This window comes from Primulina eburnea, chromosome 1 (genome assembly GCF_022965805.1).
Source record: "Primulina eburnea isolate SZY01 chromosome 1, ASM2296580v1, whole genome shotgun sequence".
NCBI lineage: Eukaryota > Viridiplantae > Streptophyta > Magnoliopsida > Lamiales > Gesneriaceae > Primulina > Primulina eburnea.
The window spans coordinates 55,061,959-55,089,889 of NC_133101.1; the positions used below are offsets into that span (position 1 = coordinate 55,061,959).

General features: G+C 33.1%; 2 protein-coding genes and 1 non-coding gene across 4 annotated transcripts; 2 read left to right on the plus strand and 1 right to left on the minus strand.

Moving 5' to 3' along the window:
- Positions 1-516: 516 nt before the first annotated feature.
- TRNAH-GUG (transfer RNA histidin (anticodon GUG)) lies at positions 517-588 on the plus strand. The gene has a single exon. It is a non-coding gene; the product is annotated as a tRNA-His (tRNA).
- A 14,188-nt stretch (positions 589-14,776) lies between these two features.
- Positions 14,777-16,666, plus strand: LOC140831886 (uncharacterized). The gene is made up of 6 exons (XM_073195603.1): positions 14,777-14,878; positions 14,977-15,123; positions 15,258-15,380; positions 15,605-15,859; positions 15,949-16,113; positions 16,216-16,666. Exons 1-6 carry the CDS (start codon positions 14,834-14,836, stop codon positions 16,507-16,509), a joined length of 1,029 nt encoding a protein of 342 aa, XP_073051704.1. The 5' UTR covers positions 14,777-14,833; the 3' UTR covers positions 16,510-16,666.
- Positions 16,667-16,723: 57 nt separating this feature from the next.
- On the minus strand, positions 16,724-18,922 carry LOC140831895 (uncharacterized). 2 transcript variants are annotated; one of them, XM_073195610.1, is made up of 5 exons: positions 18,649-18,922; positions 17,674-18,177; positions 17,514-17,609; positions 17,362-17,433; positions 16,724-17,080 (listed from the first exon to the last, which is right to left on the minus strand). In XM_073195610.1, exons 1-5 carry the CDS (start codon positions 18,685-18,687, stop codon positions 16,913-16,915), a joined length of 879 nt encoding a protein of 292 aa, XP_073051711.1. In that variant the 5' UTR covers positions 18,688-18,922; the 3' UTR covers positions 16,724-16,912. The 2 variants fall into 2 exon arrangements, with proteins under 2 accessions (XP_073051711.1, XP_073051717.1); XM_073195616.1 differs by having other exon boundaries at positions 17,514-17,600; positions 18,649-18,918.
- Positions 18,923-27,931: the final 9,009 nt, after the last annotated feature.

The following is a 27,931-nucleotide window of genomic DNA, read 5'->3' on the forward strand; positions in this document are numbered from 1 at the left end:
AAAGTGGTTTTTTAGAAAAGAAATGTTATTTGAGTGAATATTTATAGAAATATTAACATTAATTAAAGGGGACATAATATGTTTTTATTAGTAAAAGTCAGATGGCACGAGCAGGAGTGGATCTTGGTTTCAATGGTCAAGCCTGACTGAAGCTTCTCGAGGACTTTTGGGGTCCAAAACTTGAACGTTGACATGGACGAAAGAAACCATAAGATATTAAAAGGAAACATTTTTTTACCTAATATATCGAAAGGGTATAAACTCATCTCCAAAAAGACTAGCGTTGTGTTTTTCAAAAAATATTCTCGCCCCGTTTTTGTCGATACAATTTAATTTGATATAGAGTGGATTTAAATCGAAACAACTGTAATTATTAAATAAAAGAAATTGATATATAATTTTTGAATATAAATATCTGATATTTATGTTAAAAGGACGAGGGGTTTCTCAGTGATTAAAAAAATAACTCAAATTATTTAAGATATATGTAATAAATAAAATCGTACTAGACAAAAAGTGGCTGTAGTTTAGTGGTGAGAATTCCACGTTGTGGCCGTGGAGACCTGGGCTCGAATCCCAGCAGCCACAATTTTTTGCTTCTGTAACAACTACGGGTTTTTTTAAAAAATCCGTGACCCCGACTTCATTAATGTATTTTTTTTTTAGAAAAAAAATTGAATCAACTCTGGTGTCGCGGATTTTGAATCCGGGACACTTCCTACTTAGTTAAATTGTGCCGATCACTTACAATTTGAACAACACCGGTCTTCGGATTTTTTTAGCGCAAGTCTTCCGTACTTCTTCTGATCCGTTGGTTTTTTTTTTTTCGTTTCGTTTTTTCTGCGACATTTTCTGTTAGTTAAATTTCTTATTGGTCGGACATTGTGTTCATAAGTTTTTTGTTATCGAAAATTTTCATGTATTAATTATTTTATTATTATTGAATTAAGGTTGTTTTATGATGTATTTTTTATAAAAATGTTTAACATTGACATGTTATTATATTGTTCGTTGATTTGACCATTTATTTCATACGAGAGAATCTTAAGAATTATTGTTAATGGTTTTTTTTAATTATATTGTTCGTTGATTTATTGAACTAAGTTTGATTGACTGAATTTCATTATTGACACAATTAATATTATGAAACTTAGCTTAATGTAGTGATAAAAACATTTATTTTACTAAAAAAAATACATGGATTTTATTAAAAAATTACATTAGTAATACTAATGACAATAATTTAAATATTTTTATTTATAGTTATTAAATCTCACACATTATTTACATTTATGTTGCTACAGTAAGTTGATTTAAAAGATCAAATCTTTAAAAAAAAAAGTACTTTAAAATTTAAAAAATATACTAAGATTAGTTTCTAAATTCTACATCATAATTAATTTCCCGACATAACTTCTCATAAATCAATGACGTATGTGCCATTACAATTACAATTAATTTAAAGAAGCCTATTTGGAGATATTAAAAGACAAGTAGACAAATATGCGTAATTTTATTATTACAAGAAGTTATTATCTATTTTCTATGTATTGCTGATTAATATTTTTACAACATAAAATTCATTTTCAAATAACTAATTCATTTAAGTTTCTTCGACGTCAATTGACTAATTTGGATAAACTTTATAAATGCAAATTGTTTGTTTCCTATTTTCATATTATGTAATATAATGTACAGGAAATTACACCAAAGTTTTATGTTGAATTTTTATTCTTTACCATGTAGTTGTTTGGGAATTAAACAAATTATAGATTTTCACGGCCCCTTTCAAAATTTGAAAATAATGGCTTTATCTCATTCATCCTTAACATAAGTTTTTATTAAAAAAATTATATCAGTAATATTAGTGACAGTAATTTAAATATTTTTATTTATAGTTATTAAATTTAGATAATAATAGTATTAATTGTGTACTAATTTTTGCATCCACGCTTAAACAAATTTTGATTTCAATGAAAAATATTAATATATTATGATATTAATGATTTCACTATTCGTTTTTATTTATATTAATAATAATCTTAAATCATAATAGTTTTAAATAATAACAATAGTAATAATAATAATTACAATTATTTTAATTAGAATATTTTTAGATTAGTAGAACTAAAATATTTATAGTTATTCTTATTACTATTGTTATTATTATAATTATTTGTTATTATTATAAGTAAAGACAATATAATTATTTACCGTGATTAGTTTACTTACATATTATAAATTATTATTTATTTTTAAAAGAATCTTATCATCTTTTATCACATTTACCAATTCAGGATATACGTTTATTATTTACATCCGCAAATTATAAATAAATTCGTTTAATATAAAATATGTAGTTACATTTTATTGATAAAAAATATATTATTTGTTATATAATGATTTTTTGTTTGCAAGATGGCTGAAAATACGGATAATGTGTTGTATTTACGAGGTAGACAAATATCAAATAATATCAATGCTGAAAACATGGATGCACCACGTCGGTCTGACAAATGTCTTTGGAGATTGCATAATGCTGGGATTCATCTCCGTGTCCGCCTATGTCTAGCACGCATGGATTTCTATGGTATCATTCAGTGTGGTTCTATTAAAAATTGTGATAATCATTTGCTTACAACCATCGTCGAGAGATGGCATTGGGAGACAAACACATTTCACCTTACATTTGGCGAGGCAACAATCACTCTACAGGACGTTGCCCTTATTTGGGGGTTGCAAATTGATGGCATGCCCATCATTGGTGTAGATATCGCGTACGACAAACATACGTTACAACAACAGAACAATCTAGAAATATCTTTCTTTTGCTCAATCTCGCGAACAAGATCTAAGAATAACATTAGTCTAGGAGGCGGATAGGTCTGAGAATCAGTTAATTGTGAGAGAGGAGAGGGTCTCTTGTTACTTGAAAAGTTCTTTCATATATCTGATTGATGAATTATAAGCCATGGTTCATCTGCTTAGTAACAAAGAATAATCAAATTGAGCTCAGGGATTTCCATAAGTTAGTTTATGCGCTAAGAAAGGATTTTTATCTTCGAAACCCGTTAAAAGGGGTTGTGTTTTACGCCTACATCTTCTCAGATTAAAGGTGAACATCTTTATCTGACCGCTTTGCGAAACCATTGGCTAAATAATATGATAAATGATCAAATCATTGAAGAGGACGTGACACAATATTCCCGTTGTGTTGCATTAATGATCATTGGTAGCTGTATGTTTCTGGACTTAGAAGCTGCTACTGTGAAACTTATGTACTTGTAGTTTCTTGAGGACACAGAAATGGTTAATACATTTAGCTGGGGTTCTGTATGTTGGCATATCTTTACAGAAATATGTGTGATACATCAATGAGATTAAAGGTCGATTTGTGTGGGCCTGTTCAGATATTGCTGGGTATTTTTACACTTTTATGATTATTTTATTTGTTGTACTTAATTTTTCTCATCATTTGACAATTTCTGTAATTCTGTTGTATGTTATTGCATATTGGGTATGGTCTAAAATTACCCTTCTTTGTCCTGATAGAGTGCAACAAGTATCCATGTCAGCAGACAAGCTGCAGATGTGCTTCAGGGCCTACCATTCCCACCATACGTCGTACAGTACTAATCAGAATTAATTAACTTGTATTATGTCTGTAATTGTATGCGATTTATTAGTCGTTTAATAATAAATTTACGGATAAATTTATAGTAATGAAAAACCTAATTATAATTATTAAATAAAGTCAAATAAGTCAAAACACATGATATTCAAACATATTTAAAACAATACAACACTGAATACAATTTATTTACTACTTCTATTAAATATATGTATTTGGCACCATAACTCGATCTTCTCACGTGCACCTACATGCAATGGACAAGATTTATAATAAATATGAAAATGTAATACACAATTTTATAATTACATTAATCACTTCACATGTTATCAAGTAAAAATAATATAGAATACGTTATTTTAGATTTTTTTACCTCCCACGTTATCTCTCCTCGATGATGGTTGGTCCATCTCATTTCTTATGTGTGTCATGCGATCTCTACCAGCCTCTCTCCTTTGTCGATGAACAGTATTGTGTTGTAATTGGAATGTAGGTTCATCCCAATATTGTTCATCATAAATAGGGTATAATCTTCCGTCGTATGTGTTCACTGTAATCGCTCAGTGTAAACCATGGTTGTAGAAGCTGTGCGGGATTTAAACCAAACAATTTTGCTGAACATATAACATGTGAACAAGGAATTCCAAATATTGTGAATTTACTACATGTGCAATCACGCGTAAAAATGTTCTCTGTCATTGTTGCTCCAGACATTAACACATGCGCCGATGTCCCTTCATTTGCATTGTCAACATGATCATCATCTTCTCCGTCAATTGATGTAGCATACAAATCATCATCGCTATACATGAAATGATGCGAACTGTCCCCAAATAAATCATCTTGCTCAGGCATGTGTTCTATAATTGGGGCGGGAATATTTGCAGTCCCAGTAGAACTATCAAAATGTCTAATATTTGTGGCATTTTTTTCAGCAGCCCATGAATTTAAATCCAATTGGCGTGTTCTATTAAAACCCCATGCGACATCAACTCCTGATGGAACCGTGATATGATGATCCCAACTCCCTGAATTAAAATCCAATTCTCGTGTTTTATTCATCCTCCATGCATAGTCTTCTTCAGTGTGAGCCGTGATATGGTGATTCCAAGGACCAGTGTCGATCCCAGAGTATGTGAGCTGAATATTTATCGACGTGATACATAGAAGGTCACGCTTCATTTAAACCTACTGTTCCCAAACCTTGCGTTATTACCAGCACGACTGCATCAAAATTGTAATCACTTACGTTCTGTAACACTGACGATGAATCAACATACAAGTATATGCAATCCAGTGTGGGCAACTCAAGCATAAATTGTAGACTATCATCAGCTGTGATATAGACATGCTCTTCAATGTAACAAGACAACAAGCTATAACAATATTTCGTTGACAATTTGATGCAAAATTTTGATAGGTCGATCTCCAGCTTGTGATGTACATAATTCACCAGTTAGAAAAATGTAGTAGACCATTTTGTGATCTCCAGCTTGTGATGTACATAATCCACCATCTTGTGTGATGTACATAATTCACCAGCTTGTGATCTCCAGCTTGTGATGTACATAATCCAGCTTGTGATGTACATAAAAATGTCGCGGGGATACTATATCCAACCATACCATCTTCAATAATGACATAGTCATATACGTAAAGTAAGGCCCTCATATTATCCATATCTGCACCGAAAAATATGAAATAATGTATACAATCATAACAAAATTTAATTATGATTTTCTTACACACATATTAAACTATATATTTTATATCGGATAAATTTCAAGAATCACTTACAAAATTATTATTATTATTATTGTTGTTGTTGTTGTTTTAATACATGTATTGTCGAGGCATGCAACTTTGAAATAATTATAAAGAATCATTTATATTATTATTTTTTTAAAAAAAAAGTAAATGCATGTAACACCTACCAAGTAAGAGACTTTGCATTGCCTTTTTTTAAAAAAAAAAAATTTAAGCCAATTTAGTAAATATAGCAATAACGAGTTGTGACTTATATTTAAATTATTTTTTTAAAAAAAATTCCCAACGTGTCACGCTTATTAAATAGGCGTGACATGGTTTTAAATTTTAATAAAAAATATTGCAATCCATGTCACATCTAAATAGGTGTGACATGATTTTAAATTTTAATAAATAAAAATTATTTCAATTCATGTCACGCATACTTCATTGGCGTGACATGAATTGAAAACATTTTAATAAAAAAAAGTACGTAAGTGTGACTTATTTATTTTTAAAGTTTTAAATAAAATTAAGATGATTTAAAAAAAGTCACGCCGATTTAGTAAGCATAATATATTAATTTTACAATTATTTTTTTCCTTAATTTATTTTATTAGATTATTATAATTAATACATTAAACAGTGAAAAAAAAACCCTAATATTAACTCATTGTCATATTTAAATAATATACTATAATTACATTTAAAATCCGACTCTGGAATTTTTTTTCAAAGATCAACAATTTATATTTATTATACTTTCTTATTAGTATTCCTATTAATAATTTTATACTATGATTAATATTAAAAATATAAATAATAAAATTATACTTAATAGTATAATCAAACCGAACAAAATTATAATTAGATTAATATAATATAAATAATACAATTAAAATAAAAAATTATTGAAATTACCTTTTCAAATGTAGTTGTACGGAATTTGTAATTGAATCAGCGAACGATGTTTAACATCTGCAATAAATTACAAACATTATCAGAAATATTATACAAAAAAAAAAAATCAACATAATAAGAAAAAACAGATATTCGACTGAGACTCAGTGCAATTCTCCCAAAATCTGATACTCAACACAATTCTCCCAAATCAAATTCTGAATTACTGAGACTTGGCACAATTGTCTCAAATTTTTGATATTCGACAGAATTCTCTCAAATCAAATTATGAATTCTGATATTAAGACGTTCGGCGCAATTTATAAGGAGAGAAGATTCGCTGATTCTAATAATTATAGCTAACTAAAAAAGCTATGTAGCGAAGTAAAATATAAATGGTTGTGCAGGAGGAATGCCAAATATTTTGCGCTGCAGTATTGATGAAGGAATGCCGAATACTCGGTTTAATTTATATGCATGAAGATGGGTCACATTCTCACGGATTTTTAGAATCCGTGACCCACTGCACCATTTATTTTTTTAAAAAAAAATTGAATCCGGAGTTTTATACTCCGATTGTTATATTTTTACAAACCCATCACATTTGTAATATTTTAATATATACTTTTAAAATTTTTTTTTTTTAAAAAAACCCACAAATACTCAATAAAACTCCTCATATTCTAGTATATTTATCTAAAAAATAACATAATTTTTGTTAAGACTGTCTTATAAAAAAAATTACTTTCACGGTAATTCTAGATCAAGTCAATTAGTGTCGCGGTTATAAATCTGCAAACAAAATATTAATTTCATGATATTTCTGGATCAAGTCAATTAGTCTCATCAATATAAATCTATAAGACCGTTTCAAAAAAAAAAATACTCAAAAATTAATGTATATTAGTATTTACTTGTGCGATTTATTCTATATAATTAATGATTAAAACTAGTAAATATTGGGAAATGTTTCATTTTGTCTATAAAGTGATTTTTATCGTTGTATGTATGAACCCTAAATAATAAATACAAAAAAAACATTAAATATTTAATTTTTAAGAAATAAAAAACTATGTAATTTATATTTTTTATTTAATATTTTCTACTGTGTTTCTATATTTAGTGAGATTAAAATGCTTGAACATTTTAAAAAATATTTATATTATATATTTACATGGAGGAATATGCGTCAATTTATCAACATTCCTGACAAAAGAGACATGGAAACCATCGTCATTTGATACATCAATTATCTATGGCAGATTTATAGTTTAGCCGGCAGTAATTTCAGAAGAAAATTAATGATCATTACGCCTGATGGATTGACTGCACAAATTAATGTCAAAAAAAATATACAATCATTTATATTAGACAAAAATTTTAAAAAAATATTATTTTATTAAATTAAAAAACCATATCATTTAACGGAAATATTGATATTGGAAATATCATCTTAACTGAATCGCGTAAACTATACTGTAGAGTTGCTCTCACTCTCAAATCAAGATTTTCTATTTAAATATTTACAAAATAAAATATTTTAAATAAATATAATCAATTATAAATTAAACGATTTTTCACAAAAAAAATATTTTCATGTAAGTTCTAACTAAAATAATATTTGATATTTATTATAATTTATTTAAGAGGGATTATAAAAAAAAATTACTATACAATACCATGATCATTTTGGGCCTGAACTAAGTTAACTAATCAAATCAACTTTTTAGTATGTTAAATTTCAAACATATCTTTTAATCCCAAATATGTTAGTTAACCATTTTGCCTTCTTTATATTATTTTGCATGAATAAAAATATAATGGGCCCAAACATTAACCCTAATTATCGGTATGTATATACATAAAGAGTATGTCTTTGTGAGACGGTCTCGTGAATCTTTATCTGTGAGACGTGTCAATCATACCGATATTCACAATAAAAAGTAATACTCTTAGCATCAAAAATGATACTTTTTCATGGATGATCCAAATAAGATATCAATATCACAAAATACGACTGATTGAAGTTTGTAAAAATCTATTGTAGTTTGTAAAGTAATACTCATTTTTTTAAAAAGACCAAGTAATGTTCGATATTGATTTTTTTATATTTACTTTAGAAAATATTGTTATGGCGACTAATTTATTTAGATCTACCGTCGAGTTTTCTGAATAAAAAATAAGTATGCTATAGTATAATACATTTGTATCTTTTGATACATTTTATATCATATTATGTTAATGTTTAAACATCTCTATATTTTTCTATTGAATCTTAGCAAAAAGAGTTAAATCATGGCAAATTTGCTTTCAGATCGATTATTTCCGAGCACATGAAAAATAACGTGGACGAAACAAATACATCCAAAATTTAATTAAAAGAATGAGTAGAAAAACTTCCTTTTGTTTGATTGTTAATTACTTTTCGGTGGCTTGCACATTGAACCGTAAATTTTGTCAGTGACTTTATTGTTGTCACGCCCCGAAACTCAGGGTTGACACCGGCGTTGTTTAACAATCACACAATCGAAAACAATCAACCTCGTAGCACAGTATAAACCGAAACCAGTTTATATATCATAATTTAAATGAAATAGCAATTGTTTTTACAACTTTCAAAAACCCAAAAACGACATATAGTCTAATGTGGAAGCGTAAAACTGAATAAAAAGTTCAACTTAATCTAAATCTCGAAGTCTCGAATATTCACCAGCCCCAAAACTATCATCTGTGTGAGCCGGGTGTTATCCCCCGTGAGCTATGTCACTGCGCCTTCAGCTCCTGTATCTCTACATCTGCCGCATCCAATAAATAATCACTGGCATGCTGTTGGTATTGCTCCCGTTCAGAATTCTTCTACTTAACCTGGTTCTTCAGAGTTTCCACCTGCTGGGTCAGGACCGTGGGTCACCTTCACAAGGCTGCTCATAGCCTCACATGAATTTTCCAGTCTTCTCTTGCTCGTGGCATTGCTGCCTCTCCTCCTCCAATTCCTTACGGTACCGATCTATATCTTCTAACAGCTTTTCCTCTCGATACAGGCTCTGCTCTATGCCCTCCCTCAAGTCCATATTGTCTTCTCTCACCATATCTCCTTGATAGATCGACTTGTTCAGCTGAACACAGATCTCTTCTTTTTCAACGGCTAGGGTCTCGACCTCTCGTCTCCTCTCGCCTAGTCTGGCTCTAAGTCGCTTCATCTGGCGTGACTGATAATCAAGGGAAAGCTGCTTCATATGGATAGCAGCCTGGGCACGAATACAAAATCGAATGGGTTGAGCCATTTCTTGATACCAAAAATGAAAATGCTCAAAATCAAAAAGAGACAATATAGAACAAGGGGCAATATGTAATATACATGCAATTTTTGAAATATATAGAAATATAAATTTTTTTCCAAAAATGGAGAGTTTGGAAATAGACACATGGTTTCGAAGCATATGTCGAGAGGATTCCTAAACAATCGACGGAATCGAATTCGGAATTTCCTATGAGAAGTTATAAGGTCTACGAATATTTCATAAAATGGCAAAAACGACGTTTCGGAGGCCTAAACAAAGGAATTTCGCGATTTCGACCCCTACCTAATGATGAAGTGGTGATTTCTACTCGTTGGACCGTTTCGGAGGGGATAGCATTGGCCTTTCTCAAAAATTCCACCAAATTTTTTCTCGTTTTTCCCCAACCGGATTATGAACATGGCGGCTCTGATACCACTTAAATGTCACGTCCCGAAACTCAGGGTTGACACCGACATTGTTTAACAATTACACAATTGAAAACAACCAACCTCGTAGCACAGTATAAACCTAAACTAGTTTATATATCATAATTCAAATGAAATAGCAATTGTTTTTACAACTCTCAAAAACCCAAAAACGACATAGTCTAATGCGAAAATGTAAAACTGAAAAAAAAGTTCAACTTAATCTAAATCTCGAAGTCTCGAATTTTCACCAGCCCTAAAATTGGTCTGACTCCTCTTCCTCAACCCGATCTTCGGATTTATTTGGGAGGGGAGAGTAAAGGGGATGAGTATTTGGGAATACTCAGCAAGTGGGGGCGTATTGAGCACAACACAAAAATATTTACTCCATTTTCGAAAAACAATGCATAAATACATCATGCTTTTCGTAACGTAACATCATATTCATAACGTAACAACACTACGATTTTTTCACCTTCTATGGTTTACTTATATCAGTCTCTAACTTTTAATCATCTAAGGGGGCGAGGCCATAAGATGGTTCTATCCTACCGTGAAGGGCCATATGTTGGAATTCCATCCGTTTTCAGGGAATACTCACAGTACCAACACGTAAACGTACCAAAATTTCAAAAGAAAAAACGTATGGACAGAACGACAGTGTTCGACCGAATTTTTGAAAAAAACGAACACATGCATAATCTGAAAATTTAAACATTTAAAACAGCCTACTTACCGTATTTTTAATTGCTAAAAACGCAGGTACTCGGCTTCGGGAAGTGGATCGTTCCTTGTTCTTGTCTCGGCGACACTTCGGCTTGATTTTCTTGGACAATTTTTAGCAGGTTTTCAGCTAGGTTAGCTGCTGAATTTTTCGAATCTTTCAGCTCTAGAATTTCGAAAATTTGGGTGTGTTGAGGAGTGGGAATGATGGCCTATTTATAGATGAAGAGAGGATGCTAAAAGAAGTAGTAAAATCATGCCCAAATTGGCCTAAATCCCATGAATTTTGGCTCTCAAAATCCATTCCATTATTGAATTATTTGGCTACCTAACTTGTGAGATTTATTCCATAATCCCTTGCCTCTAATTATTTTCGAAAATATGGTGGCTAAGTGAGGGGTTTTGCTTCCAAATTTCTTGTAGGTTCCAATGCATTCATGTATCAAGATATCTAGGCATCTATCCTAGTAGGGATTTTCGAAAATATGCAATATTTATGCCTTAGTCTTCTAGGTCTAATATATTACATTCCAATCTTGCACTATATTCCCCAAATTTGAAAATATGCATGATATGCATAATTTAATGACTTAATATTGTATTTCCAAAGTATTCCCACATATCTCATCAAAATATATGTACCCAAAAATATAGTAATAAAATCCTAAAATTTCCTTATCAAATATTATTTATACGGTAAAAAAAAAATCGGATCTTACAATTGTTGTTTGGAGCCTTCGATATTTACTCTTTATTTGAATTATTGGTGCCGTAAAGGAAAATTTATGATCAAAATTTTGAAAGATCGTGTTTGATTTTGAAAAATATGAAAGTTGCTAGGATTAGTGATAGTGTTTTCAATTTTTTGGATTTCTGCGGGAAAAAAATTCAAACACTAGAATGAAAGGACTCAGAGAAGATGAGAGATCGTTGGGTAAAATACTTTGGAAAAATGAATTTTGTTGAAGTGTTTGAGTTAATTATAATGACAGTTTACAAGATTTGAGTTGCACCATTATCATTAGCTATAACTTTTGGTAAAGCGTCAAGCGCTCGATCATACGATCAAGAATATGTTATTAATGTTTGTATTTTGAAACTTTATAGTAGTTGGGTCAATAAGCAGTTGTATATTAATTTTTTAAAATTTATAAACTATATTTGAAAATGAAGTAATAGTTAATGCAATAGATTGCATAGATTTTGAATTTTTAATAAGAAGAAAAAAAAATAAGTATTTAGTTATTGCCGTATATTATTAATTTTTTTGAACTTTTGAAACTCTTTTTATCTTAAAATTCATTGCACAATTAAGTCTTGTAAAACATTAATACCAACATAAAACTTGGAATAACATAACTCAAAATATTTGAGGGAACATGATTCAATTTTGCTTGATAATAGTTTTCAATTTTTTTCTGAGGCAGTGTATTAGTTTTGAAAATAAATTAAAAATTCAGTAAACAAAAGATAAATTAAAATTAAAACAAAAGGAAATAAACAAAAAAAAAAAAACATGTTTCGAAATTCAAATTTCATCCAAGTTTCCATTCACTATCATCTTGCTGACATGAAATATATTTGAAACATATATTTCACTCATAATACGTATTCCACAACACATTTCAATAATGATAACAAAATGTTCTTCACCGAATTACCCAAATACGTCATGATGTCATCAACGAAATCTCTCCACAAAGTACATGATAATTTGTCGTTCCTAACAAACAATAAATATAGAACATGAAAAGTAAAAAAAAAAATTAATCAACACAAATAAAATCAGGAAAACAATACAAATATTGTTTACTCTAAATTTTCTATGACAAAATCAATAAGTTTTGTTAGACGTCCAATAATATATGTATTTTAAAGTGAATCTCGTCTACCACTTTGCCAAGGATATATGCAAAGACATAAAAAAGAACCAAAAAAAACTAATAAGCAAATAGGAAATCTTATATATCAATAAAATATTAATAAAAAAAAATCACTTACCAAAAAGTTCATCCTCGTCAATGAGTTGTGCATATTTAAAATCTCTAAACATATTGAATTCAAACATTAGTGACATAAAAAATCATTGAAAATCTTGCAAAGTTAGTTTTATAGATAAACTTGATTTTGTATTTATTTGTTGTCATCTTGTATTTCATTCGGTTTTCTGCAACAATTATGTTTTTAATAGCAAAAAAATGACCTTATTTGATAATTGATTTTACTTTCTCGGTGACAAGATGTTCGATTGTTGCATGTTTGCTGGAACATGTAAAAAAGAGAAAATGAAGATCAAACTTACACGTTCACAAAATATTAATATTAATATTAAAAATAGGATATAGTATTTCTTCATCATGAAAAATGCATTCTAAGCTGAATTTTTTTTAATCGTTTTCCATATGAAGGTAGATATTAAAAACGAATCATGCATAGTTTTAGTACCCAATGCAAAGTTGAAGGTTCACTTCACGATATCAACTAAACAAATTTGAATCTGGTTTATAATTTCGAAAAGGTTTTTAATAATGATTTGAATTTTGAATAGTATAAACAAAGGAAATTTTAATCTGTTTTACAGTAAGCCGAAAAGAGGCCCATTTTAAATATTTGTCAATCGAAAATTGTGCAATTATTAATAATATATAATTTTCAATTAATTTCCATTTTTTATATGTATATTTTTTGAGGGAATCAATAATATAATAACAGAAAACTATGCTTATATATATATATAAGCATATATATATATATATGAGCAATAATATTATTCAAAAATTGCTCAACCCGAAACTAATCCGAACCCGAGCCAACCCGAAAACTCTCAACTCGAACGTGAACCCGAGTCAACTCGATCAACCCATCAACCTGTATAATCCGATTTTGAATTTTTTAAAGAAAATTAAATAAAATTCAAATAATAATAATAATAATAATAATAATAATAATAATAATAATATTTTAATTTAAACACATAATAACAAAAACTCTCTCATATATATGATTTAAATTTGAAAGTATAATCGTAGAAAAATAAAGTATATTCATTAAGTCAAATAAATAATTATTTAAAAAATAAAAAATATTCTAAATACATATTAAATTATGAAAATTTATGATATAAATATACAATAAATATTTTTCAGACATAAAATATATAAAAAATGTAGGCAATATTTATTAATTATATATTTTTTTAAAAAAATTAAATTTTCGGGTAACCCGGATTGACCCGAACTCAACCCAACCCGATCATTTTTTCGGGTTAGCTATCGGGTCCAACCCGATCTGACCCGAACCCGAGAACCCCAAACCCAAACCTTATTTTTTTGGGTTGAACCGTGTCGGGTTTGTGGGTCGTGTCGGATTTTGATACCCCTAAAAATTATGCAGTTATTAATATATAATTTTCAATTAATTTCCATTTTTATTTTTTTATTTTTTGCGAGAACCTACTATATATAACAGAAAATCTGCTTTTTTGTAGGACCGAACGTTTGTCGTTTTACCAAAAAATATAGTTAATGATAATGATGCATGTCAAATTTTTTAAACCACACAACAGTCTAAACGTCATGGTTTGCTCGCTCTACCCAACTGAGACAAATATTACATTTCAACAATCTTTCTCCTAAGAATCGTCGTCTTTGAAATCACTGAGAATCGAACTCATGACTTTGACACTGACACCAATTGTAAGATCAAGCACTTGTCGTTTTACCAAAAAAATTATACCTGATGGTAATTGAGCAACTCAAATATTTTAAACTGCACAACACCTCAAGCGTCATAGTTGTATCGCTCTACTCAGCATGAAAATACAAACAATTTTACAATAAAGTAATTTTTACCCAGTAATTTAGGAAACATAAATTCCAAAAACAACACTGGAAATTTGTTGCTCCAAAAGTTCTTACCTCATAATTTCCATAATAACAATATATATCATAAGGTTTTTTTGAATAATTGTTATTATTTTTCTTTTAAAGAGATTATTGTTAAAAATCAGAACGTTGCGAGAGTCCTATTTTATTTTATTTAAACCTCAAAAGCCAAAGCCTCTCGGAAGATAGCCGTTACAAACTCGACTTTCTCTTCCCTCTCTCTCCAAATCCAGAGAAGCTCTAATGGCAACTTCAGTAGATTCTCACTCCCCTGCTAACCTCAACAAGGTTTTCCCTCTGCATTCAATCGAACTTTTTCGTTGGTATTTAATGATATTATTGCATTTCCCACTTTTTTTCTTGACAAAATTTGTGCAATTTTGCAGGGTTCTCCGAGCTTGATTGGTCACTCTTCGTCTCCTCCCTTGTTTAGCCCCTCCTCTGATAAGCGTTTCTGGAGCACGCTTCACAGCCGAATCGACACACTACTCGAGAACCGGAAGCCTGCCGAGCAGGCAGCGCCCGCGGAACTGGTGACATTTCTGTTTATTTCGAGTGTTTCGGGATTAATTCGTGAAGAATTTAAACCGAGCGTTAATTTAACCAGATTTTACGCGTTGTATGGGAATTGATGATGGATGATTGGTTGTGTGAATTAACTTTGTAGAACGCCACAGCAGTTGATCGGTCGAAACGAATGAAGGAGGATTCTATGCTTTTGATGAGAGGGTTCGACTCTGTTGCGCAGACCCTTTCGCAGCTGTCTGACAATATAGAGAACGCCCTTCAGGTGAGACACCCGAGATATATATATATATATATATATATATATATATATATATATATATATATATATATATCTGTGTGTGTGTGTGTGTGTGTGTGTGAATATACAATGAGCGTAAGACGCAAGGACTTTGAAAAAGATCAGATTTTTTTGAGCAGAAACTATGTGGTAAAAACGTTAAGAACCCAATATGCATCAGAGATTTTGTTTGTTTTTTGTGATTTCAGGGAGCTAGAAATCTAGCTAGGCCACCCACATTGACCGAAATAATTAATGCCACCCTTGAAAAAGCTAAATCTGAAGGAAATTTATCTCGGGAAAAAGTTAGTAAAGAAGAAGATGATACTGAAGAAGAAGAACAAAGGGGATTGAAGAGGAAATTGGAGGAATCCCAAGATGCTTCAGGGGAAGAATCTTATAATTATTGTAAAGAAAAAGGAGAGAGCCCAAAAGAAATGGAGAAAATCAAGAAAGCGAAAAATGTATGTACTTTCTCTGCCTTTTTTTTGGTTTTCGTCTTTTGCGATAATATCGCACCAAATATTGATCTTATGCATTCACATCGAATAAGATGGCAATTTCCATGGCGACTAAAGCTTCTGCCTTGGCGAGAGAATTGAGGACCATCAAATCAGATTTAAGCTTTATGCAAGAGAGATGTGCTCTACTAGAGGAAGAGAACAGAAAACTTCGTAATGGATCCGCCAAAGAGATCCGTCCAGATGAAGATGATCTGGTAACCATGATTTACCTTTCAGATTTAACTTGCACATTTTTTCTGTAATTTAATTAAGTACTGATAGTGCCCACCTTTTGATTTGAAATTGAAATTTTACAGGTAAGGCTTCAACTGGAGGCACTTCTAGCAGAAAAATCTCGTTTAGCAAACGAAAACTCTAACTTGACAAGAGAAAACCTATGCCTCCATCAGCTAGTGGAGTACCATCAGCTAACCTCACAAGATCTCTCTGCATCTTATGAGAACTTCTGCAGAGACATGTGCCTAGATTTTTCTTCTCCTGCTGAAACCGACGCTGACAGATGTCAAAATACACATCCAAAAACCCCAGATGCAGAATTCTTAGCATACTCCAAGTCACTGAACGAATGCTACGATGATGAACATTACTAGACAAAAGAAGGGGGGGGGGAGGGGGTGCGCATCTATTGTACTTTTCACTGGTGCTTTTGAGAATCATAGACGTTCAATTCCTTTTGTGCTCTATAATAAAGAACTTAAATCTTGATGCATCAGCCAAAAAATTTTAACTTCAGTCATAGAGTTTCCTAATTCCTGTTGCTTGAGCAAACTTGCAATTTGTATCCTCAAAAAATAATCATTCAGATTATTTAATTCTAGTGCATTCATATTAAAACTGAAACACAGAAGACGGGGATACATGGGATACATCAGCAGACATACTAGAAATGAAAATTCAGTTGTTATTTTCCAAGCAAAAGAGGTTTTATAGAACTTGTTTTGAAGCCACAATGAAGAGTGCGGCTTCATCACTTAACAGAACTAGGCGTCAATCTCAAGAGACCGCATTTTTATTTTTGTATGTGCGCATGCGCTTCTTCGGCTCCGGAGATGATGTCTCATGACCAATGCGACTTTGAGAGGCGTGCTTCTTTTGAGGTGATGGATTTGAGAATAAAACTACTTCCTTTGAGGCACACATAATACCCGTCATCTTCTCATACTGAATCAAAACACCCAATCCATTTTGACAAAAAAATGTAAGAGCTTTTTACCCGATTCTTGACATTCAAAAATCAATAGACATTAGTGAACAAATCAAATGCAGTGCAAGATAAAAAGACAAGGGTTGTTACAATCAGATGAACTTTGAGTAGCAAGGGTTATAAAATGTTTTCGAGGAAACTCCACTAGTCAAAAGTACAGCATCAATTTCTTGGGCAAACTCTACGTCATAAATTGAAAATGGGTCAAAGAAATTTTTGACAGAAAAGTTCAAGTTACCGCTTCAATTTTTCCAAGGGCAAATTCCAATTTCCGGGATAGATGAAAATTTTCTTCCATCAAGCCCTCCATCTACAAAATTAGAGATGACAATTCAGAAAAGATTCAAGAATTATTTAGCGAAAAGCAAGACATAGGAAAGACAACAAAACCTTCTTCTGTGAGCCGATGTATAGGCTTTTGTAGTTTAAGTCAGTGAATGAGTCCTCGTTCAATGCCTTGTTAACCTGTTTATCAGTCTGTTGAAGCTAAAAACTCGTCAACACGGGTCCACAACTCAACATTGTTAAAGCACAATAATATTGTTAATACCTTAGACACGAATTCGTCAAATACTTTAATCAGAAATTCAAATTTTTCTGCCATTTTTTTGTCATTCACAATCGACACAGTACCGATACTCACAACATGGGGTATTTCTGCCTCCATGGTTTTCTCGTTTGTGATTGGCGCATTCACAACTGGTCGGACAAGTGGTAGTTCTTCGCTCATGACTCTTTCGTTTAGAATATTCCCAGTATTTGCTTGCTGAACAAAGGGTATTTCTTCCCCTTTACTCTCAGAAATATTTATATGCCCCATAGTAGGTTTCATCTGTAGCCTCTCATAACGTGGGGATGAGTTCATAAGACGACAAGATCTTCGGACAACCACATCCATAGCCCGTGTGTTGCTCTTCTTTGCTGATAAGCCGTTGGACGTCGAATGCACGGTATTGCCAGCATTCACAGCTTCGGAAGTGTTTACACTGCTAGAATGAGAGTGGTTTTCCAAAGTCGCAATTGCTGTCTCTAAACAATCATTGGAGATTTTTCCCTATCCAAAAAAAAAGGCGGTCTTTCTCAAATTCTAACCTGAATTCTTGAAAATATAGTGAGCATTCCCAAAAATGTCACATTTTTTTCTATTCTGATCTAATCTAAACTAAACATGTGAATTTACGTGGTTTTCTAAACGTAGTCATTTTACATATGTATATTTTATACCCAAATCACCCTCACTCAACTCCATCCATCTAAATTACTCGAGTTCAAGAATCTAGCCTTCCTTTCTTTCCAAATCTCTTTGTTTTTCTGTTTTCAACAACATAAATTTCCAGTGAACAACGCATTAAACCTCGCAAACAAAATAAATCTAAAGAAAAAAAGACTTCAAGCTTCCCTTCTACAGCACTGTCTTCTCCATTCAACACCCCCACTCACTGCCCAGTGGAATCATTACACACACGACAATAATGGAGACATACAAGCACCCGAAACAGGAAAAAAACCCACCAAATTTTTGTACCTTATTGAGAGTTGTTTCAGCCATCCTTTTCCGACCCATTCTTCCCGTGGCTCAAAGAAACCAAGATAACATAAATAAAGGGAGGGAGGTTTGGTCTGTGCTGTGTAGTCACCTTGATGCGCTTTATGTCATAGGTTTTTGTGAACATATATGAATTTCAAATAATAAATACTAATGAACTCAAATTTTTTGTTTTAAATTCAGAGATTGACACGGATATTATGTATAAAAATATATTGGGAGTAGAACGAGACCTGGGAATCATGGCGAGATTTTAATGCATCTGAACTGTAGTAAACAGTGAGGTTTGTAAATCCATCCGAAACACCGATGAATCTTGGCCGTTCATGTCAAAATATAGAATCCCGATGCTAACGTGATTTGACTTCGCGAGGACGTTTCGATTGAATTTTGAATAAATATTTGTTTTTCTTGGTCAATTATTAACTTACGATCTTCAAAAATAAACTTTCTCCACATTTTCTACTCTTCCTAATATTTGTTTGAGTATCAATTTTTTAAAAATATCCTCCATTTTTATAATTATGGTATGAGACATTATTTTTCTTATCGAGTCTATTCTTAAAAACATATAATAAAAGACATGTAGTATTTTACCTATCGAGCATATTCTTAAAGACATATAACACAAAGACATCAGCTACACAAAGTTTCCAGCATATATACAATGTTCACATTATCAATTTTTTAATGGTTCATCATGTTTCCGTATAATAAATTGAACAATTTACCTTTTTGACGGAGTGCCGTCGGGTTGCATCCTTCAACAACACTTAGCATAACCCTATTTCGTTTTCTACCTCAGAGTGTATAGTAAAGTAATTTAATTTGAAAATAATATATGAGATGAGTAATAAGTCTTGATATTTTTATTCAAATATACAAACTATTATTACATAATAATCTCCTGTAGAGGAGGGAGATCTTATTTAGCTACTAACAGTAACAAGAATACAACATATAAATTTAGAAAGAGAAATATTACAATTTATTTGAAAGAAAATGAAGAGGTTGAATGATACCTTCATCTTCCCTCTGTCTTGATATTTATAGAAGTCTTGGTGGACTTAAAATATGGTTCAAGTCTTTGTGAATTATTCTGTCATTTGTGGTCTAAGGTTGATCTCTCCCTCTTCAATTCTCGAGATAAAGAGCTGACTTGAAAAATCGATATAAGGATCTGAAGTCTCAATTTTTGTTTTGGTTGACCAATCTGGAGATTATCCCAACTTAACACTTGCACTGTGGGTATTTGAATCCCATGCTCCAGGTATAAAGTCTGTACTCGAAAACTCTTCATTTGGGAAACTAGTGGTTTCTCAATGCCTTGGAGGATAAACCTTTATATTACCGATCATAACTTGGTATAAGCCTGCGAACGTCCTATAATTCGATCGGAGAAAATTCTCTTATCGGCTTACTATAGCATACCCGCAACTTCTGCATTTAGGACAAGCTTGTTGAACTCGTTTTGAATTATTTCAAGGTGTTCTTTCAAATGTCCCTGCATTTTTATGGTGACATCGATATTACCGATGTCCATCTCTTGTTAAGAAATATACAAGAATATTTTCATTAGATATCAAAATTATATTTTTGACATAGAGCTTGTACAAACGACCATTACTTTTTACTTTAAAATTCTACTAAATTTTTTCCTATTAATTCGAAAATCACCATTTATAAATAACGTAACATTTTGATAAATCAAAATAATTTAACAATTTAAATCTCAAATGCATAAAATCTCTAAAATCGTCAATTACTAAAATTGAACTTCTGCCTTTAACATGATCAAAATTAACTTCAAAATAAAGCTTAAAATCTCTAATAAAATTCTTAACAAAAATCCTTTAAACTTTTTTCTATCAATCTAGTGCGGAAATAAGTGTGCCTTGGGAGTGTACTGCTATACTCGATTCACTCAAACGTCAGCGCCTCCCTCAATATTATCATCACGTGCAGTATTCCAACATAGTGAATCTAGTGACTCAGCACGTTCTAAATATTAGTAGCAAATAATATATATACAAGCATATGCATTAAAATCATACTTTTATTTAAAATAAATTTTAAGCGTAAATAAATCATATATCGTAGAATCATAAAATCGTAAAGGTTTGCATCATTTTATCATTTTGGGCGAAGTTTGATATTTGAAAGTGACTAGTCTTTTATCCTCTGGTCGACTGATCAGTCTTACCTCCCATTGCGCAAGGGGACCGATACTAGGCACCACCATGAAAATATGATCGTCGGGCTCCCTCTGAGGCCTTGTCCCATTAGCGGGCTCTCTCTGGGGCCTTTTCCCTCACGACATTCTCATAAGTTCACCGTTCCTTCTTAAAACGGATCTCCCACTTCTTTATCCTTTTGTTACAGTTAATTCACATCCCTCAAAATATTTTTCTGTTTTATCTTTTTAAAGCATAAAATATCATGACTTTCAAAACATATCATTTTAACAATAAAAATTTGCACAGCTTTACCATAAATCATAAAATTTCATTTTTTTCATCAAAATGATCATAATATATCATTTAACATGCGTTATCACCCTTCAGGACCCTGCCAACCCTTATCATAACTACCTAGGTGTAAAATGACCGTTTTGTCCTTGGTCTCTAAATTATCGATTTTTACTCTTCTTACTTTTATTGACTCTAGACAATCACAAATAATTATTTAAGCTGAAATTTAATTTTTAATATTTTTATTTATCTTAAATTCGGGGTTTTTGATTTAATTTCCTATTTAATTATTCATGAATCGTTTAATTTTCGAATTAATTCAAATTTGAATATTTTGATCTCAAAATTTAAACATAGATTTTTTACTACCTAGGCTAACCTTGTGGGCCATGAGCCACCCCCATAGGACCTACGGTTCAGCCCTTAACCATTAAAATTGATTTTTTAACCATAGCTTGATTCAATCGAGCCATTTCGCAACTTTATCGAACCACGCCCGAGCCACCTCAATCCAAACCCTGAACAACCCACCTAGAGACCATACGGACTAGCCCTGACGCAAGGAACCATCCCATACAAGTCGCACGAGCTCTGCACACATGACCCGAGCCGCGCATGTGCTTCCTACAATCACTAGGACTCCTAGTCAATCTAGGAAACAATTAGCTACTTAACCATCGATCACCTCTAACCCTCATTGACCCTGGACCAGTCCCAGACCCATCCGAACCAGCCCTGAGCCTCCTGATTCACGTTGCAGCGACTTGCACCACGGCGAGCCGCACGAGTAAATCCTTAAGCGTACGAGAGTCCTTCTCGTGTGGGACTCTTTGCACGAGCCACCACTGAGCTAAGCCTTCCTGAATCACCCTCCTAGACCCCTTCGCACCAGCCTAGATAGACTAACCCTTGCCATGCACCTTCTTGAACCCATCAACGCACACGTGCCTTAGGAAGTGTCCTAGTTCGATAGGACTCTTCCTTTGGCTGATGTCCAAGGGTCCTAGCCCTACTATGACTCTTCCTCAGTCCACACCACGGCCTGCACGAGCCCTGGTCGAGCCGCAACCCAAGCCCCCACCTAACCGAGCCCTGCCCTCAACCGCGTGCAACCCCCATGGCATGAACGTGAATCCCTCGTTTCTTCTCAAAACCACACACGGCCCCTCCTAGATCGTGTATGGCCCCCGTGTTGTCCCTTAAACGACGTTTTATTAGTCCTTTAACATCCAAAATTGGCAGCACGTCCCGTAGAAATCGTAACGTTAAATAAAAGAAGCGTAAAATTATTAAACATTTAAGATATTTGTTTATCGTAAAATATTCATATACAAATATTTTTCATGCAAAAACAATAAAAACAAGCATTATATGGTTTGAATGATGCGCCAAAAAAGTTTAGTAACATGTCTTTGCGTTTAAAACGATCGAATATTCCATCGTTGGTAAGGGTGAGTAGAAGGACGAATAGGCGAGGAAGAATGTTACGCCTTAAACGCATACAAATCTCGAGGATGAGATTAATGTTTTTAATGCTGTAACATATCCCAAAGTTTTTGTTTTGATGATACCAAAACTTGGCTTAAAAATGTACTAATGTTTTATATTGAGGCATGCAGGAAATTAAGAACAAAATTAAGTTCGGAAGATCCGAAGGTGGTTCGGACGTTCCGAAAAGGTGCCGATCAGAAGCAAAGTGGAAGCTGTTCGGAAGCTGCGAGGAGCCAGTTCGGACGATCCGAAGACGTGATCGGACGTTCCGAACACAAGCAATCAAATCACTTGAATGCGGAGACAAATTGATCTGACTGTTGATTGAGTAAGATTTCGGACGCTATGAAGGACATGATCGGACGCTACGAAGTGTTGAAGATTTCAAATCTCTGGAAACGCGGGAATGTTCGGACGGTACGAACTTGAGTTCGGACCTTCCGAAGCTGGTCATACACTGTCTGAAAGAACCGTTCGGAAGAAACGAAGCTGGATCGGTCCCTCCGAAGCATATGTTCGGACCCTACGAAGTCAAGAACGGACGATCCGAAGTCATCCCAAAATTACGCAAATTGATTTCAATCACATCGGACGTTCCGAATCATAAACAGAAGATCCGAACCTTGGCGTCCAAGACTAGTATAAATAGGCCTTTGAGGATACATTTTCAATCATCCCACTCCACTCTCTCTTGTCTCTTACAAAGCTTTCTACTATCTCTTGTGTGCGTTGATTAAAAGAGTTGTAATATCAAAAGAGTTGTAGAAAAAGAGTGAAAGTAATACTCTCGAGTGGGTTGTAAAGTTCGTGGCTATCCTTGGAGCCCTCAAGGCCAAGTAGACGCATCGAGGCGTGGTTGTAAAAGCTAGCTTGGAGCTCCTAAAGCCAAGTCGATATAGTGATACCTCGATCCTCATCGAGAAGGGGAGACGTAGACGATTCTTCGTCGAACTTCCATAAACATCTCTATCCCTCTTTACTTTACGCATTTACTTTACTACGCATTTATTTTACGCACTTACTTTACGCATTCATTTTATTTGTGATTGTCCCTCAAGTCTTCCGCTTGCAATTTTTGCAACTCGTTTTAAAAACGCTAAAGGGCCTAGAAGAACCTATTCACCCCCCCTTTAGGTTCTTCAAAGAACCCTATCTTTTCTTCCTTGAGGAATTTGAATTTAGTGTTTGCTTGTGTGTGCAAAACTCGGCTGCATATTGAGTTATGAAGCCCTAGGTTCTAATTTATAGATATTAATTTGCATATTAATGGACTTAGGTTTTGGATTTCAAGTTTGGAAGCAATTGAGTCTACTTATGTTGGGTAAATTATGCCCAATAACTCTTATTTACTTGAAAGACAATATTTTATAAAAAAACTAGTTTTCAAAAATAATGTATTTGATATTTTAAAAGTCCTTTGTTGGTCCAAAATCGACTTCCCAGATAAAATCGAGCTCGTCTCGTAAAATACTTCGAAATCTAACATTTTTAGAAAACTTTAATAATATTTTTAAGCCTTGAAAATATTTATTGAAAAATATTTATTTCATCATGGTCGTCCTCGGTCTCCTTTCCTCAAGCCTATTATCGAATATTCGGGTAAAATCCTTGAATTTCATGAAAGCATGCCACATAATCATTTAATCATGCAATCATACCTTTAATCATATAATATGCATCAAGTAAATATTTAAAATCAATTAAATAAAACAGTTATGAAATTTAATTTATTTGCATGCCGAGACAGGTGGCTGGACACGTGGAAGACATGCAGAGTTCGGATCTTCCGAAGTGGATCGGATCTTCCGAAGTGCACAGGATCGGATCTTCCGAAGAGGATCGGATCTTCCGATCGTTGTCTATAAATAGAAGCGCGAGGCTTCACTTTTCACTCGCCAATTCCGAGAGTTCCAGAGCGTTTTAGTCGTTTCTGATGGGTTTCTAGTCTTTTCCCGAGGTTCGGGCACTAGCGGGGAGCTACTGGTTTTGTAGCGGAGCTGTGCTCTAGTTGGGGGCTAGCGGCATCAGTGGGCTGACTACGGACGCAGGTATAGTTCTGGGTTCCCTTTGAGATTTGGGAGTATCTATTAGTCTAGTTAAGGCTTTTAGATGTGGTTTAGTGATATGGTATCACTTGGATTGTAGGCTTGATTCTAGGGCTGATTGCTAGGATCTACTGGTTTGAGGTACGAAAGTACTATCCGAGATAGCAGGATTGAGTATGCTTTACTATGTGTTGCATGTTTATATGTTGCATTATTATCTGTCATATGATGCATGGTTTATTATGCGGCATTTGCATAATCATGTTGAGCCTGATTATCTTTGAGATAGCCTGTTGAGAGGGTGCTCAGCCCTCATTTGTTGTGGATGGTTGGACCCCGTTGGCCGACGGTGGTCAGGTCACCGGTATATCCACAGGTTCATTTGGTATGGGAGCCACCTCCTGGTGCGACGGCGCAGAGTGCTACATACCTTGACGTCATTTGTCTGAGCAGTATTTCGTTATACCCAGATCCTGGTATCCAGTACATTTTGCATACATGCATGTCATAGTCTTGTATACTCATGCTTTCGGTACTGAGCGTTTTATGCTCACGTCCTCGGTTTATCTCTGTTTTGGACACCCTATTCGATGGGGCAGGTCTCAGGTTAGACGGTCCAGGAGGGAGTGGACAGGGAGCTGGCAGAGGTTGACCTGTAGTTGTTGGTATTTGTTCTTGGAATTTAGTTCGATCTGGTTGTTTAAGTATTTTGTACTTACAGATTCGATTGGGTTGTATTATTGTTTTTCCGCTGTTTACCTGATTCAGTTTTAAGTGTTAATTTTGCATGCTTAAGTTCTGATTAGTAGGTGATTCTGGAACGGGTCACTACATTACGTAGGTTTGTTTTTCGGGCGTTACAACTTGCCACCTTAATAATCTAGCTTTCATAAGTTTAGATTCGATTTTATTTTTTAAGAAAGCTTTTACCTGTGTGTTATGAATGTTATCAACTTTTAACATAAATTTATTTACTAGTAAAAACAATTGCAATTTTTCAAAAGCTTTTTTACTACATAAATTTCATTTTCTTTGATATGTCATCTTATGGCTTCTACTTTTAAGAAAGTCCATTGCAATATCTGCATATTTGTTCTCCTTCTGGTGTGAGCTTTGTTAAAATTGTTGCCCACCAATGATCATTGACATCTGTATATAATACAAGATCATATTCATCTTGATGAATAACCATTTTGGAATATGATAGATCGGTTCGGGCACCTGCGAGGGTGCTTCAAACATAATATTCTCAATGATATGCAATAGCTCGTATTCTAAGAATGTAAACACCAATGAATTAGATCGAGTTTGGTGCGAAAAATACTCGAAATAATCCCTCATGAAGAAAGCTGATACATTTTAAAGACTTTTAACTTGTATAAACTGGTTAACTGATTTAAGGGAAATCAGTTCGAGCTTGTATCAGTTCAGTTATGGTGAGAACGAAACTGATATCAGCTGAACTGATCAAATCCGTTTAAAAAAAATTAAGCAGTTAAATACACAAGATATGTTTATGGATGTTCAAAGACTTCATAATTCCTACATCACCCCTTCTACCACATGAGGTAGGATTCACTAGAAAACTTTGATTTATACAACACCTTGTACAAATCCACTCAGCTTAGGACTTATCCTACTGTCTAACTGAACTCTTAGCCTAGACTGAAGGCAGCACCTTCCAGCCAATACTTGTTTAACGTCTGTGTGTTAAAGACTACATACACAAGTTTTATGTCTTTGTGCAAGACTCACTCAACTGATCTTTTAAGCTCTACTCTCTGATATATGTGAGTGATTGTGTGTGCGAGAACTCAACAATGAATACAAAGAGAAGGTGTTCTCACACACTGAGAATTTTTGCTTCTATACTAAGCAGTTGACATGCCATATTTCTCTTTAGAACTTCACACACTTCTTGTTCATGGTCTTCACTGATCTTCATCTTCTATTTATAGCCGCAAATTTTGATTGTACAGTGAGACTCAATTATTGTATTTGTTGCATTTTGAATCCGTTCTTCGATATTTATCTCGTACTTTCCGACAGCTATTGTAGAACGTTTTGGCTTTAATCACTGATGCAATGTATATTATTGTCATTTGACTGGATAAAAGCTTTTCCTTAGTGCGCACAACTAGATTTTATTGAATAAGCTTGTCGTGTTCTGCAACTGATTGGTTCTAACTGATGTTTTGAACCGGTCATCTGAACTGATCTTCAGTTGGACTGGTGAAATCAGTTGACTCGTCAGTGGAACTGATTTCATTCTTTCAGTGGAACTGGTCAGCTAGGCTCTTCATCAGTTGAACTCTTCATCAGCTCTCGGGCTTCTGAAGGTCTTTTTCTGAACCCCTATCAGCTGGACAATCAGTTGAACTGGTCTACGATTCATCGGTTGAGCTGGTTCAATTCGATTAATCAGTTGGTACTTTCAGTTTGCATTCTTCATTAGCTTCAGTTACGTTCAGCTAACTGCACACTTAGGTAAGTTCATTAGTAACAAAATAACAAGTTTTGTTAACATCAAAATCAAGCAAGATTGCGAACATGAAATGTTCCAACATTATATCTCCTTTAGTTGGCTAAGTCTCTTTGTGTGTTCTTCTGTCCATATAAATCTCGCATTTTTTTCAACAATGGACTAAACATTTTCCTATGTTTTGCTAGGCTCTTAATGAACATCCCGACAAAAATTAACAACTTTTAAAAAATTTTGAAGTTGTTTTTTTTGTTTTAGTATGTTTGGAAAATTTTGCGCTTTTTCTATTTTGTGTCTCTGTAAAATTATTCCAGACTCATCGATTTCTATTCATAGGAATTCAATCTTTCTTGTAGCAACGATTGCTTTCTTTTCAGATGAAACCCGTCTTTCTTTCTTACAAACTTTAAAGAAAATATCTAAATGCTTGATATATTTTTTCATATTTTTAGACACTATTAAAACATTATCAATATAAATAAACATAAATTTGAAATAATCTTTAAATAGATTATCCATTTTTCTTTGAAATATATGGGGTGAATTAACCAATCTCATTGGTAAGACTTCTCAAATATAGTGACCATATGGTGTGGAGAAAAAATCTGTGAATTTCTTGTTTTTTCATGCATCCGAATATGATAGAATCAAGACTTTCAATCAAATTTAGAGAATATTTTAGTGTTATGTATGCAACTGATCAAATGTTCTCTAGTAAAACTCTAGAATCTTATTAATTTCTTGGTAATTAATAACTAATCTGGGTTTGTTCT

Excerpts from the sequence above, each read along its gene's own strand:
- LOC140831886 (XM_073195603.1), top strand. The coding sequence starts at position 14,834 with ATGGCAACTTCAGTAGATTCTCACTCCCCTGCTAACCTCAACAAG. Across the intron at positions 15,381-15,604 it reads ATATAGAGAACGCCCTTCAG|GGAGCTAGAAATCTAGCTAG; the intron begins GTGAGACACCCG and ends TTGTGATTTCAG. Across the intron at positions 16,114-16,215 it reads GTCCAGATGAAGATGATCTG|GTAAGGCTTCAACTGGAGGC; the intron begins GTAACCATGATT and ends GAAATTTTACAG.
- LOC140831895 (XM_073195610.1), bottom strand. The coding sequence starts at position 18,687 with ATGGGTCGGAAAAGGATGGCTGAAACAACTCTCAATAAG. Across the intron at positions 17,434-17,513 it reads ACATCGGCTCACAGAAGAAG|ATGGAGGGCTTGATGGAAGA; the intron begins GTTTTGTTGTCT and ends CTAATTTTGTAG. Across the intron at positions 17,081-17,361 it reads CCCTTGGAAAAATTGAAGCG|TATGAGAAGATGACGGGTAT; the intron begins GTAACTTGAACT and ends GTTTTGATTCAG.